General features: G+C 43.1%; 1 protein-coding gene across 1 annotated transcript in view; it reads left to right on the forward strand.

Annotated features, from left to right (window-relative positions):
• The first annotated feature begins 11,210 nt into the window (after positions 1–11,210).
• Positions 11,211–14,895, forward strand: part of PAPSS2 (3'-phosphoadenosine 5'-phosphosulfate synthase 2) — an 87,943-nt gene continuing 84,258 nt past the window's right edge. Inside the window, exon 1 of the mRNA XM_003312747.6 lies at positions 11,211–11,652. Coding sequence (XP_003312795.4) covers positions 11,626–11,652 — 27 coding nt within the window. The 5' untranslated portion in view covers positions 11,211–11,625. The remainder of the gene's footprint in view (positions 11,653–14,895) is intronic.

Below are 14,895 nucleotides of genomic sequence, written 5' to 3' on the forward strand. Positions count from 1 at the left end.
TTTCATTGATAGATTGTGTCTGCAACAATTACTAATGGCGATTTATTGTTTCTCTCATTCCTTTTACATTTATTAATTGGAATCTCTCCAAAAGAAAGATTTATCCCTCTCTTCCACATATTCATGTATTCAATCACTTATTTATATCATTATGGACTCTTAGATGTCTATTTTATTCTGTGGGTTATAATTCAATACTATCATTACAGATTTTGTGGTTCTAGTTGTTCTAGCTTTGGCAACTGGGAGTTCTTTCAGGCTGGCTTCTGTGCCTTTTGATATACCCCATTCTTTTTTTGAATACTTCCTTACTTTCTAGCACAAGAGGCTCCAGCCTCATTTTGTATTCTTCCTGCCTCAGCCCTGGAATCAACTACTTCTCCAAGGAGCCCTGGTTTCTTTTATTGACGAATAGTATTTAGAAACCAAGATCTCAATACTGGGTGTGTTCATTGCTATTGTAATTTTATTGCTTTTAAACTCTCTCAGTGGACAGAGCTAGGAAATACAAACATGTATACCAGCACATTCATATACACATATCTACATCTATATCTACCTATATGTATGTATATTAAAAACCTAGGCATTTATACTTGTATTAGTCCGTTTTCGCACTGCTGATAAAGACATACCCAAGACCGGGTAATTAATACAGGAAGAAGGTTTAATGGACTTACAGTTTCATGTGGCTGTGGAAGCCTCACAGTCATGGTGGAAGGCAAGGAGGAGCAAGTCACGTCTTACATAAATGGCAGCAGGCAAAGAGAGAGCTTATGCAGGGAAACTCCCCCTTATATAACCTTCAGATCTTGTGAGACTTATTCACTATCATGAGAACCACATGGAAAGACCTGCCCCCATGATTCAATTACCTCCCACCAGGTCCCTCCCACAACATGTGGGAATTCAAGATGAGATTTGGGTGGGGACACAGCCAAACCATATCAATACTGATACCTCTATTGCCTGTCTAATGCCACCAGGTTATTCTAGCTTTTCCTCCTTCTTCGTAATTTCTTTCACTGACAGAAAGCTGGCTCTCGTTACCAGCAATATACCTACCTATTTATTCAAACCTAGTATACATATAAAATAGTTTCAGAATTGCTAACCCATATCTTTGTAAGGAAAAAATTTGTGGCTGGGCACAGTGGCTCACACCTGTATTCCCAGCACTGTGGGAGGCTGAGATGTGAGGATCACTTGAGTCCGGGAGTTCAAGAGCAGCTTGGGCAACATAGTTAAAACCTCACCTTTACAAAATATCAAAAAATTAGCTGAGCGTGGTGGTACATGCCTGTTGTCCCAGTTACTTGGGAGGCTGAGGTGGGAGGATCACTTGAGCCCAAGAGGTCAAGGCTGCAGTGAGCTGTGACTGTATTCCTGAACTCTAGCCTGGGCAACAGAGCAAAACTCTGTCTCAAAAACAAAACAAAACAGAAAATAAAGCAAATTTGTGAACTAGAGTGCAGTATTTGTGTACAGTCCTTTTTGTCTTTAGCCTTATAGTAACCAGTTAAAATACTGCTTTCTAAAGTAACTTGTTAGTTCTTTTTTTTAACCACTCTCTTCAGTATGATCACATGATTCATCTATAATACATTTATGTTCATTTAAAAAAATTATTTATTTTTATCCTAAGCGAATTAACACAGAATGTGGATTTTTTTTTTTTTTTTTTTTTTTTGAGATGGAGTCTTGCTCCATCGGACAAGCTGGAGTGCAGTGGTACGATTTCAGCTCACTGCAACCTCCGTCTCCAGGGTTCAAGTGATTCTCCTGCCTCAGCCTCTCGAGTAGCTGGAATGACAGGCACCCATCACCGTGTCCAACTAATTTTTGTATTTTTAGTAAGAGACGGGGTTTCACCATGTTGGCCAGGCTGGTCTCAAACTCCTGACCTCAGGTGATCCACCCACCTTGGCTTCCCAAAGTGCTGGGATTACAGGTGTGAGCCACTGCGCCAAGCCTGGTGAAACACTTTTGAGAGAGACGGAAAAGAAGAAAGGCAAGCCACTGAATTAAAATAAAGTGCTGCCAATGTTGAAAGCCCTTCGAAATGCACACAATTTTTTCAGACTTGTTCCAGCTTACCAGCTACTTGAAACTATCAGTTAACTCTCTTTTCCTCAAACCCCAACATTCAAATTAAGGGGAAAAAAAGGTGATTTTATTAAGTAAATATATAATTTTATTATTTTAAGTAAAGATGAACTAAGTAACCAAATTGAGAAATATCTCCAAATCCATAGCATTTCTCCAAAACAAGAATGACAGAAGGGGAGAAAAGTGGGGAATTCCACTTATAATTTAATAGGAATTACTTATGTATGAGACCTAAGAAATCTGACTAGATCGAGATACCATGTGGCAGAGAGGAAACTTGATCTTTATATCAATTCATCCCAAATTAATGTATAATTTACTTATTAACAATTTCAATCAGAAGCCTTATACAATATTAGGCGGTAGCTCAGGGGGCTTAAGAAAAAAAATCAGTAATTAGTCTGAAAGGGCAAATGGGCAAAAGAGTTCATTATAAAATTGAGCTGCTTCTTCCATGGGCTCCATGGTGGGTAGTAACAAGGATTTAGCACCCAACAACTGCCAGGTGTAGCTCCTGCCAGCTAATATTACGCATTATGCATGAGGAACCACAAACTGTTAGAGGCATTTGAACCAGAGTGACTCCATATTGAACAGGGGCAGGGTAAAAGAAGGCTGAGACCTGCTAGGCTGCATTCCCAGTAGGTTAGGCATTCTAAGTCACAGGATGAGATAGGAGGTCAGCCCAAGATACAGGTTATAAAGACCTTGCTGATTAACAGGATGCAGTAAAGAAGCCAGCCAAATCCCACCAAAACCAAGATGGCCATGAAAGTGACCTCTGGTTGTCCTCTGCTCATTATATGCTAATTATAATGCATTAGCATGCTAAAACACACTCCCATCAGTGCCATGACAGTTTACAGATGCCATGGCAACCTTAGGAAGTTACCCCATATGGTTTAAAGGGAGAGGAACCCTCAGTTCCGGGAATTGCCCACAGCTTTCCAGGAAAACTGATGAATAATCCACCCCTGGTTTAGCATATCATCAAGAAATAACATTAAGTATCCTCCTTAGTCGAGGAGCTCAAGGTTTGGCTCTGCCTATGGAGTTGCCATTTTTTTATTCCTTTACTTTCTTAATAAACTTGATTTCACTTTGCACTGTGGACTCGCCCTGAATTCTTTCAAGAGATCCAAGAACCCTCTCCTGAGGTCTGGATCAGGATCCCTTTCCAGTAACAAAACCAGTAATATTATTGATTAATCAATAACGTTAGAAAAAAATGGTATGGTCCAACAATATTTTTAAAGTATTAACTGATTTTTACACCAAATATTCCCCCATCCTGGACCCTCTACCATTCAAGCAAGACCATCCTGAGTTCAGCGTGGAGAGTAGAAAATATAACTAGAGTCTTCTGATTTTTGTTAGACCAAAGCCTTTAGATAAAAGAAAGAACTCAGACTAAACAAAGCATTTCGGAGAAAAATCACTCAGGCCTAATGAAAAGTCCTCCATTGGAATTAGAGCTAAGTGATCTTGCAGGGGAATTCCGAGGGTAGGATTCAGGAATGTGTGTTTTTACAAGCACTCCAGGGGATCTTTACGCACGCTGGAGCTGGAGAGATGGTGGGCTAGATGTTCCCCACCTGGCTGCACAGTAGCCTCACCTAAGGGTTTAATTTTTTGGTGCAGGGGCGAGAAAAGCCAGGCAGCAGATTTTTTTTTTTTTTCTAAGCTTCCCAGGTGATTTTAATGACTAGTCAACCCTAAGAACTTTTCTTGGTAAAGTTTATTTGCTTCCCCACGAGTCTTTTAGATGTTTTATTGCAGTCAAACATTATAAATGAATTTTTACAATATTATCCAAGGTGTCTCCCCAACACATATATTTCTTCTCTTTCTACTTTATTTTCTAAATTTATTGTACAAAATTAAAACATGGGTGAGTTGGAAGACCTACATTTAGGACAGTGTTTTGCAGATTGTGATTTCTGAACCAGCAACATCAGCAGCCCTTGGGAACCTTTAGAAATGCAAATTCTGTGTCCCACTCTAGACCTTCTGAATGAGATGTGCTGGTGCGGTGGTGGGGCCGCAATCTGGATTTTCACAAGCCTTCTAGGGGATGTGGGGGGCACCCTAATTTTTGAGAACCAAAGATTCTCTTAATGAGAAACTTTTAAAACTACTGATGCCTGGGACCCATCCCTCAGATTTTGATTTTTGATTGAATCATTCCAGTGTGTGGTTCTTCCAATGACTGTAATATACAACAAAGTTTGAGAACTTCTGGGGCTTCAGTGAAGACCTTACCCCTGTCCAGAGCAGAGTTGTCTTTCTAAACAAAAAGAAAACCAAACAAAAACAAACAATAGGGAGATCTCAAGGTTCAAGAATAAGTTTAACAGTGCATATAATAACAACTAGGCCCAATATTTATGTTTTTATAATGGGCAATAGTCTCCAATCTTTTCTTTAGGAGATTATTGCTATAATTGTAGTTGTATTTTTAGTATTCAGTGACTGAAAATAGCATATAATCAATAAATGAATTTGATAACATTTTAAGTGAACACAAATGTTATTCTTCACTGTTTTTCAGAAAATGTTTAGCATCCATATAACCTCTTTTAAAATACTTTCAGGAAGCCAAAGATTCATGAGTTGGGACCATTAGCGTTTTTATATTTTTACCAGAGACAGCGAGAGAGACAGAGAGAATGAGTGCATGTGTGTCAGAGAGACAGCAAGATTTATTTTTATTTTTATTTATTTTTTACTGCTTATCTTTCCATGATGTGACTACCCAAATTTATGAAATCCTTCCAGAAGGTTTGGGACCCCCTAGTAAATTAAATTATGCTCAACATATTGTATTCTATTCTTTGGAAATTAACTATCCACTTAGAGTATCTATGATATTCCCTAATAATTATACTATTAAATGTATCATACCACCACATTTCTCAGGTATACTGGAAGATAGAGCACTTACAACATAACCCCATATAAGTTATTTTTAAATGGAATATTTCTATTCTTCCATACTTTAAGATAAATTTCTTCAATGACAACTCTACTTTCTCTGAATGTAATGTTTTGTGATATTCGCTCAATTTTAGGCCAAACATCACAATTTCTATTTCTTCCTTTTCTTTTCCTTCTTCCTTCTTTCCTTTCTTTAAAATGTAATTCTTAAAATATAGCTAACTTTAGTTGGATATTTTTCAAATAAACTTCTAAGTGACATAGATTAAGATCTATTTCACCTTGCTAAACACCTTTTAAAATAACCTGTTGGCTGGGCGCGGTGGCTCATGCCTGTAATCCCAGCACTTTGAGGGGCCGAGGCAGGTGGATCACCTGAGGTCAGGAGTTCGAGACCAGCCTGGCCAACATGGTGAAACCCCGTCTCTACTAAAAAGTACAAAAATTAGCTGGGTGTGGTGGCAGATGCATGTAATCCCAGCTACTCAGGTGGCTGAGACAGGAGAATAGCTTGAACCTGGGAGGCGGAGGTTGCAGTGAGATCGCGTCACTGCACTCCAGCCTGGGCGACAAGAGTGAGACAATTCTCAAAAAAAAGAAAAAAAAAAGAACCTGTTGAAGTCTGAAAAACTCAGCCAATTAGTTATTAATAACTGAAGTAAATGATTTGTCTGACATTAAACAAGTGTAACTGTTGTTTTCGCTAAGGTTTGTTGAATTTTGAAGTATATCTTCATAAATACCCAAATTGTTTCTCCTTTATGCAATGTGTGAGTACACTAATAAATATACTTTTTTTTACATGAATACAAAAACTAGATAATAACTTCAAACTGGATTCATTCAAGAAATGGCAGAAGAACATTACTTTTGCCTGGGAGTAAGGATTTTTCCACTGGCCACCTAAGATCTCTGGGCAGCCTTTTGGTGATAGGGTCAGTGCTGCCAGTGCAATGTTTGCCTATTACTTTTTCTCTGTGTACTATACCTGGGTATTTACTGATAGGCTGGAGTACTTCAGGAAGGAAGAACCAGAAATAGCAGGGTAAGAAGTGAATACCTCATGCAGTCCGAGGCATCAGCTGAAGCAGCTTTGGCCATCAGTAGGGTGACAGATCACCCTCCTGTTCAACTTCCTTTTAACCTTGAAAACTCAGGCTAAATATCACCAGTCATAGGATCTCTTCATAGTCCAGCAGTCATCACCTCTGTTTTTATGTACTTTTAAAATTACTCTAAATATCCTTTTATTCCAGCAATTAATCACATTTCCTTAGAATTATTTGTGTACAGCTGGGCACGGTGGCTCACGCCTGTAAACCCAGCACTTTGGGAGGCCGAGGTGGGTAGATCACAAGGTCAGGAGTTCAAGACCAGCCTGACTAAGGTTGTGAAACCCTGTCTCTACTAAAACTACAAAAATTAGCCAGGTGCGGTGACAGATGCCTGTAATCCCAGCTACTCGGGAGGCTGAGGCAGGAGAACTGCTTGAACCCAGGTGACACAGGTTGCAGTGAGCCAAGATGGTGCCACTGCACTCTAGCCTGGGCAACAGAGTGAGGCTCCATTAAAAAAAAAAAAAAATCAGAATTATTTGTGTACATCTCCATCTCCCACATCAGACCATGGGCACCTCAGGACAGTGACTTCTCCTTCTTGGACCTGGGAAGTGTCCCTAATTACTACTGAGCAAATGGGAGGCCAGCCACATGGCTAACACACTCCGAAGGGCATGAAGAAGAGAAAGTGCAAAAGCACGCTGCTACCTGATCATATGTGGTAGGTCCTCAGTTACAACTTTCCCTACTCTTCAATTGCATTTTCTAAAATCAGCAATACAGATACTTATAATTTTCTGAACATACCATGTTATTTCATGCATCTCTCTGCTTTACAATTTTCAAGTTTACACACACATCCATCTTACAGAGGGGAGTGCTGACAAAAACCCTACCACTTGTGTTTTTTGTTTGTTTGTTTTGTTTTGAGACAGGGTCTCACTCTGTCACCCACACTGGAGTGCAGTGACACAATCTTGGCTCACTGCAACCTCTGCCTTCTGGATTCAAGTGATTCCCGTGCCTCAGCCTCTCAAGTAGCTGGGATTACAGGTGCGCGCCACCATGCCTGACTTTTTTTTTAATTTTTTTGTATTTTTAGTAGAGACGGGGTTTCACTGTGTTGGCCAGGCTGGTCTCGAACTCCTGACCTCAAATGATCCACCCGCCTCAGCCTCCCAAAGTGCTGAGATTACAGGCCTGAGCCACCACGCCTGACTCCTACCATTTTTTAAAGTCTCAGTTCATATATGATCTTTCCCCAAGAAAATCTGACATCAGTCCCCACTCTCCTCCCGAGGTTGAACTAGATGTCCCTCCTTTGTGCGCTCACAATCTCCTTCAACTTACTGACCAGTTTAATCCATATTCTGGGTTTCTTTGAGAGAAAATAATGACTGATGCCCACAGTGAACTCAATGTTCTTCAACAGGAGGATGGACTGAAATGCCCAGACACTTCTTCACCTAAGCTGTGTGTTTGCTGGGATCCATTGTTTGTTCTCAAACCTATTTCTGCCAGTCGTACTTGTTAGTTTAATTAAGTAATTTAACTAGATGTCACTTGAGTGAATAGCACATGAGTGAAAGAGTTGTTTTCTATGAAAACAGATGGATGCTTTGGAAAGATAAGATGCTAGAAATCGTACTTTTGAATGAGCCATAGCAAAACTACAGACAGGATAGGGGAGGGGTATGTAGTAATCTTGAAAGAATCTCCTTCCAGATTTTTTTAAGTGCCCTTAATTTCTAACTTCACTTTATAAAATTCCAACCTGCAAATTGTTGAAGATGCCTAATGAAAGTAGTTTATGAAGTTCCCATCAGTAGACTCATGTCACAATTAGAAGCCTTTGGCCCCATATCAAAAGATTACTGACGTGTATGTGTTAAGTCAAAATAAAATGTCTAAGGCATGCACGTATCATCTTTACGTGTTCAACCAATTATGTATTGAAGTGATGGGGAACCAGTGGGCGGCAGGAAGGGAGTCGGGTATCTTTCTCTTTCAATAGATTGTGAGTTTCTTGAAGACAGGGACCACATCTTGCTCATCTAATTAGTACCTGTGCCTGAGAAAAGTGTTCAGATCCTCAAAGATTTTCACTAAGTGCTCTTCACCCAGTGGAATGCTGCACTTATTTTTGTTTAGGGGGTTTCAGGTCTTGTTCAGCATTTATGCATTACAACCACGAGAGGGCAATATAGTCACATTCCTTGTAATGACCACCCAGTGGTGTTGCCTCCCAGTTAGAGCCCCTAATATGATGAGCCCCCCTAAAATGCATTGGAGAAACTGTGGCATAAACATCTCACCAACACTGGCATTCTTTGTATATCATTCTCCTGTTTATTTGGAGGAGTTGACTGATTCTATCTTTTCTAAACAATATAAGGATCAACTAGCAATCACCATTTTATTAAGTTATGCAAGCCTGACAGTTTCTGGAAGGAAGAAATGAAAATGAGATGGTGGGGAAGGGGTGGTACAGGGGAAACCTTCATGTAAATGTTATCAGTAGTATCAGGGATGATCAATTGGCACAATGTCATCTATGGTGTTTTTCAGGGAAGTCTTGGAGGGAACACTACTGAAGAAGTTACAGATTCTGTGTCTATATGAAGCAGAAGACCTCAATCATTCCTCTGTCCCCTGAATGAGTCTTCCCCCAGTTCCTATATGTCAGAATCATAGGCTCCGAAAATTAAGTTTCTCGTTGCTCATATCTTTTCAGAAGGAATGTCCTCTCCTAAGAGCAAGAGGGTAGTGAGATGAAAAAGAAATCTATTGCCTTTAAAAGGAAAGACCCTGAGAAAATAAAAAAAGAGTGTTTTGCTTTTTAGTAAACTGCCATGCTGAATCACGACTAAGTTGGTGATCTGTGACATCAAAGGGTCATAAACAGCCTAGCTTGAGTCCAAAAGAACTGACGCCTCCATTTTCACAGTAAAAGAATGCCTATTCCAAAATAATTTTTGAGAATGAACGAAATCTAAAACAAGATAAGCAGTCCTGTTTACAGTTATCATGGGGTATTGAAATAGTTGGCGTGGAAGTTGGGTGACTCAGTGGGCAGGACATTTGGGGTCAGAGCACTTGGGAAGTCAGGCTGACCTGCGTTAAAGCCTCAGCTCTGCTCCTAACTAGTGACTATGGTCAGATGCCCTCCCTTCCCTAAGCGCCAGTTTTACATTGCTCATATGTAAAATACAGGAATGGGGAAATTGGACAAATGATCGCAAAACCTCTCCCAGGTCTAAACAATCATATATTTCTTTTCCAGGAAGTAGCTTACGTATTTGTCCTTAACTTCCTGTTTCAAGAAGACAGCTTTTTGTTTTTAGATGCAATATAAAAACAAAATAACAATCACGCAAATTGCTATTTTTCTTTTTTTTTTTTTTGAGATGGAGTTTCACTCTTGTTACTCAGGCTGGAGTGCAATGGCGCAATCTCGGCTCACTGCAATCTCTGCCTCCCAGGTTCAAGCGATTCTCCTGCCTCAGCCTCCCAAGTAGCCGGGATTACAGGCATATGCCATCACACCTGGCTAATTTTGTATTTTTATTAGAGACAGGGTTTCATCATGTTGGTCAGTCTAGTCTCGAACTCCTGATATCAGGTGATCTGACTGCCTCGGCCTCCCAAAGTGCTGGGATTACAGGCATGAGCCACCGTGCCAGGCCGCAAATTGCTATTTTTCAATTCACATTTACTTTACCTTCTCTTAGGGCAAGATCTGGCAGAGTCTAAGATATGGTGGAAACTAATATAAAAGGATTTTTCCAATGAAATAAGAATAGGATGTTGCTATTTAAACTTCATATACATTTAAAATGTGCTAGTTTGTATGCAGAACAGAAACTCAAACTCAGTATTTGCCCCTAGCTGCTTACATTGGAAGGCAGTGGTGGCAGTTTACTCAAAATGAGTAAGAAAATAAATCAGCTGACAACTCTAGACTGTACAGACATGCAGGCTGCCTTTTACGTTTCTGACTCCTGATTTATTTTTCTTTCCCACCTTCCCACGGTGAAGGGCAGTCAATGAATACTCAGATCAAGTGTCTGTCTGGAAAGCTGGCAGTCTTCCAGAAATACAATTAGGTATGAAAGAAAAGTCCCATCCCTCACCTCCATAGAATATTACTCCAACTCTTTCACAGCAGGAACACTAGAGTGGGAATGAGAAGTGTGGCCCTTGTGTGTCACTTTACTTCTTTTGAGAGTATGGTCATATCCATCCGTTTGTAGCATTACACAAGGAGTCAGTTAAGGTACAAGGGGTGTGAGACCCAGTGACTGCCCCCAAAGTGCTTGTCACTAGAGCTTCTCTCCCTCACCTCTACTTGGCCTTGACATTTGGGTTCGTTCAGAGGGTTGCCCCATACTGCCTTCTGGTAAAATCTTGGCGCCCTAGGCCTAAGCCTGCTCATCTTGTGCCTCCTTTTCCTCCTCCTCAGGGCCCATTCCAGTGGAACAGAAGTGCTACTTTGGGGGTGGACTGAAACAAGTTGCTGGGCTTCCATTGGCCATTGCCACTTGCTTGTCGTTGTGAGGAGGGGCCGTGCCTCCACAGGCCCATACCTGTAACCTGACGATACTGTTGTGAGCGGGAATGGAGGAAGGGCATGTAACCCCCTCAGCACGATGCATAGTGAACAGACAAGCTGTGAACCTTGGGAGTTATCACCATGTGTGATGATGCTGGTGAAGAAAGCCTGCACTGCGGAGGCTAACAGCCTGGGTTTGAATCCCCTCATTTGGAATATAATCTTGGCAAAGTCTGAAAGCCTCAATTGCTCGTTTGTAAAACGGGAAGATAGTAGGACTTGCTGCCCGGGGTCGGGGCAGGATGGAGGGGACCCATGAGAATTAAGACAGAGCCCAGCGGAGTGCATTGTAAGGATCCATGAGTGTGAACCTTCGTTTTTACTACTGCGTATGAGGATCCTGCCAACAAACCTGGCGGCTTCAAGCATCCTTGCCCTTAACCAAATAAGCTCTTAGGTCCTAGAGGCAGGAAGACTTCCTTGAAGAGGCGCGGGAGGCTGGTGAGGGGAGTAGAGGACGCTCTGGGACCCTCTGGGGGTGGGGCGGGCGGGGTGAATTTGACCCCAGGCCGCGTGCCGGGCGTGCCATCTGCCGCTCCGCTGCAAGGTCTCGCCCGGGACCGAGGCTGGCGGAGCGCGCGCCCGCGAGTAGGGGCCGGGCCGGGGACCCCGCCCAGGCGGCGGCGGCCGGGTCCCCAAGGCTGGGCGCTGCTTGCGGAACCGACGGGGCGGAGAGGAGCGTGGCGGGAGGAGGAGTAGGAGAAGGGGGCTGGTCAAGGGAAGTGCGACGTGTCTGCGGAGCCTTTTTATACCTCCTTCCCGGGAGTCCGGCAGCCGCTGCTGCTGCTGCTGCTGCTGCTGCTGCTGCTGCTGCTGCTGCTGCTGCTGCTGCCGCCGCCGCCGCCGCCGTCGTCCCTGCGTCCTTCGGTCTCTGCTCCCGGGACCCGGGCTCCGCCGCAGCCAGCCAGCATGTCGGGGATCAAGAAGCAAAAGACGGTAGGCTTCCAGGCGCCGGCTTCCCTCCCCGCCACCGCGCTGCACGCGCCGACCCCCAACCCCCAATTCCCCGGCACTTGGGTCCCACCCTCCCCGGGAGGGGGCGTCGGGAGGAGGAGTAAGAGTGGGGCACGGAGGGAAGCAGGAGAAAGAGGCTCTGTGTGGAATTCCCGGGGCAGCCCTCGCCCCGCAGCCCCTCTCCACCCCGCGACTCTGGGAATCTGCGCTCCTTGGGGTCGCCGCGCCCGCGAGAGACCTCCCGAGCTTCTCAAGTGGGTCCGGATCTAGATCCAGGACCAGGGACAGGAAATCCCCTTTCTTTCTCAAGAGCTCTTCCAGACCCGCCTTTTCTTCTGTAGGGTCTCGGAGCAGATCGAGCTGACTCCCGTTCTGCCAGGTCTGGTCGCTGGGGTTTTGTCTGTGGGAACTTCCTTGGAGTGGGCTTTAATGACGGACTTTCATAGAGGAAACTGCAATTATCGAAGCAAACTGGAGGAAATTGCATTTCTACACTGGCGGGATTTAGCCCTCTAGCTTGATTTCGGCATCGGGTGGCATCTCGAGTTCAGTAATGAGGGGTGAGGGTGCCCCTCGGTTTGGTGGAGTAAGATGAGGGGACTGTGTTGAGGAGGCACACTTTTACCCAGAATTAATAATCTGAGCTGTCCTCCTTTAATGGGAAATATGAGGGCGTGTCAAAGAGAAAACTTTCTTTCCCAGCAACATGGGCACCTATAAATTTTGCATTCTTAAAAATGGCAGCAGTTCTATTTGTCAATTATACCCCAATAAACTGAAAAAAAAAAAAAAAAAAAACCCGGGAGCAGTAATCATAGACTCATAGAGTTGGATGGCGCCTTCTAGACAGCATTGGGGCCACGTCAGATGTGGTCAGCAAGCCTTGATAAAATCCTACTCAGCAGTTTGGCCGCTGAACATTCTATCTTCAGCCACCACCCTGCAAGCCTCAGATGATTGTACTGGTTACTGAATGGGTTGACCTCTCTCTAGTAGGTAGACTTGCAATGGACACATAGTAGGTGCCTGATAAATGTTTATTCTTATATAATGTGTATTACCGAAATATCTTTGAGGTGTATTTGTGGTGGGCTGGGGAGAGGTTTAAAAAAAAAAACAAAATATAAAGCCAAGAAGTGGGGAAGGAGTGTGGAGGGGCCATGCAGGGCTAGAAGGGTCATTTGAGCAGCAAGAGAACAGGGTGGGGGCTCTGCGGCTCCAGGGACCATACTGCACCAGCAGGAGGGTCCAGGGTGTAGGTGGCATCAATTTGGGAAGGGACATTTATCAAAATCCAGCTGCCTTTCTCAGGAGTAATTTTTAAGTGGGGGACTCTCAGCGTTGCAACATATTTTTGAAATAATAAATGAAAATCACTTGTATTTTGTTCCTATTTAATGCGATTAATTTCTGTAAAATCCTAAATAGTGTCTTCTAAATGGCAAGCCGCTGTGCCAGTAGCTTTTTATATCAATGGGGTTTTAATTCCCACCTTCCTGCTTGCATCAAGAATTCCTTCTCAGTTGTGATGGGGGGACTTTGTCAAGCATTAGAAAGGGACGAGGTGGTCTCTCCTCTTGATGCCTCCAGTCGGCAGGAGCCCAGGAAGAGGAGGGTTTGAGGACAGGGTCATTACAAATCAATTGCGGGGGCTCTGCACAGTCAGAAGCAGTGAGAAATTTGAGGGCCGGAGGGTTTGGTTTTTGTATTTACACATTCTGAACCTTCTATTTTTTGTTAGGTGGGTGTATGTGTGTGTCTGTTTTATACAGCATTAAATTAACTCCTGAAACAGCTAACTGAAATAGAACTTTTCTGAATTTTGATTTAGTCTAACGCAGTTATAACCGAGGCACCAACCCAAGTTCCCAAAAGGGCTAGATAGGTACTATCGGTACTATTTACGGCAAGCCAGCTGTAAATGCATGTGGAATCTCTCAAGCTTTGAATGTTCATTCAAAATGTGTTTTGAAACCTTGCAGGCCAAAGCAAAATCTGTCCACTTGTGTGACCTCTGAACGAATCAATTATTTGATAAGTATTGCTGACCTCACAAGCTAGCCTAGGAATGAGACTGAGCTGATCTTTTACGGTCTTATAGGAATCATCACATTGTTTACTGCACTGTCAACAGAGGACAGTTAATTCACACAGCAGCCACTACAGTAACTTCAAATATTTGTTGAGCACCTACTGTATGCCAGGTGGTATACTGGGTGGGGGAGGCGGAAAAGGAGATACCTCTTTTCCAGGTTTTTTTGGCCACACTCTCTGGATGAATATTGCCTTTCAGTTCAGACCACTCTAGGAAGAGTAGATAGTTTTGGTTTAAATGAAAGAGTGTAGGATGACTTTTTCATAAGCTTTAGAAAAAATAAATTAAGTGTTCTTTTATAAAGGAAGGTAGCACATTCCTTCTGTGCTTTGCATCTTTACCATGGAAACCAAAGAAACAGCTACCAGTCACATTCATCCCTTCATCCCTTCCACCCCTCACTTACCTCCAACCCTGGCTACCCTCCCACCCCCACCCCCTATACACACACATAGACACCTAGGAGAGGGAAAGGGACAGACTGCCTCTAGGGGACTGGAAAGAAGGGAAGGCAAAGGCCTGGGCCTTTCCTCTTACATCATTTCCTGGATTAACATTTTTCAAGGCCCACAGACAGTGCTGTTATGTTCTGGAGACACCCAATCTGAAAACATTGACTGAGATATTAAGTTATTTCCGAAGGATCAAATAAGAAAACAATTGGAAAGGAGTGAAAAGATACTGAAAACCACAGCGCTCTCCATAGATGTAAGGGATTATCAACCTTTTCCTTATTTATTTTCTTTCTTTTTTTTTCTGAGACAGAGTCTCACTCTGTCACCCAGGCTGGAGTGCAGTAGCGTGGCATGATCTCAGCTCACTGCAACCTCCGCCTCCCGGGTTCAAACCATTCTCTTGCCCCAGCCTCCCAAGTAGCTGGGATTACAGGCACCACCATCATGCCCTGCTAATTACCTTTTCCTTATTTTCAGAATTGTGCACAGTATAACATTATTTTTCTAGAAGTAGCCACTTTTTTTTTTTTTTTTTTTTTTTTTTTTTTTTTTTTTGAGATGGAGTCTCGCTCTGTCACCCAGGCTGGAGTGCAGAGAAGCGATCTCATCTCACTGCAACCTCCGCCTCCTGAGTTCAAGCAATTCTCCTGCCTCAGCCTCCCGAGTAGCTGGCAC

The sequence above is a fragment of the Pan troglodytes genome, chromosome 8 (genome assembly GCF_028858775.2).
Source record: "Pan troglodytes isolate AG18354 chromosome 8, NHGRI_mPanTro3-v2.0_pri, whole genome shotgun sequence".
Classification (NCBI taxonomy): Eukaryota; Metazoa; Chordata; class Mammalia; order Primates; family Hominidae; genus Pan; species Pan troglodytes.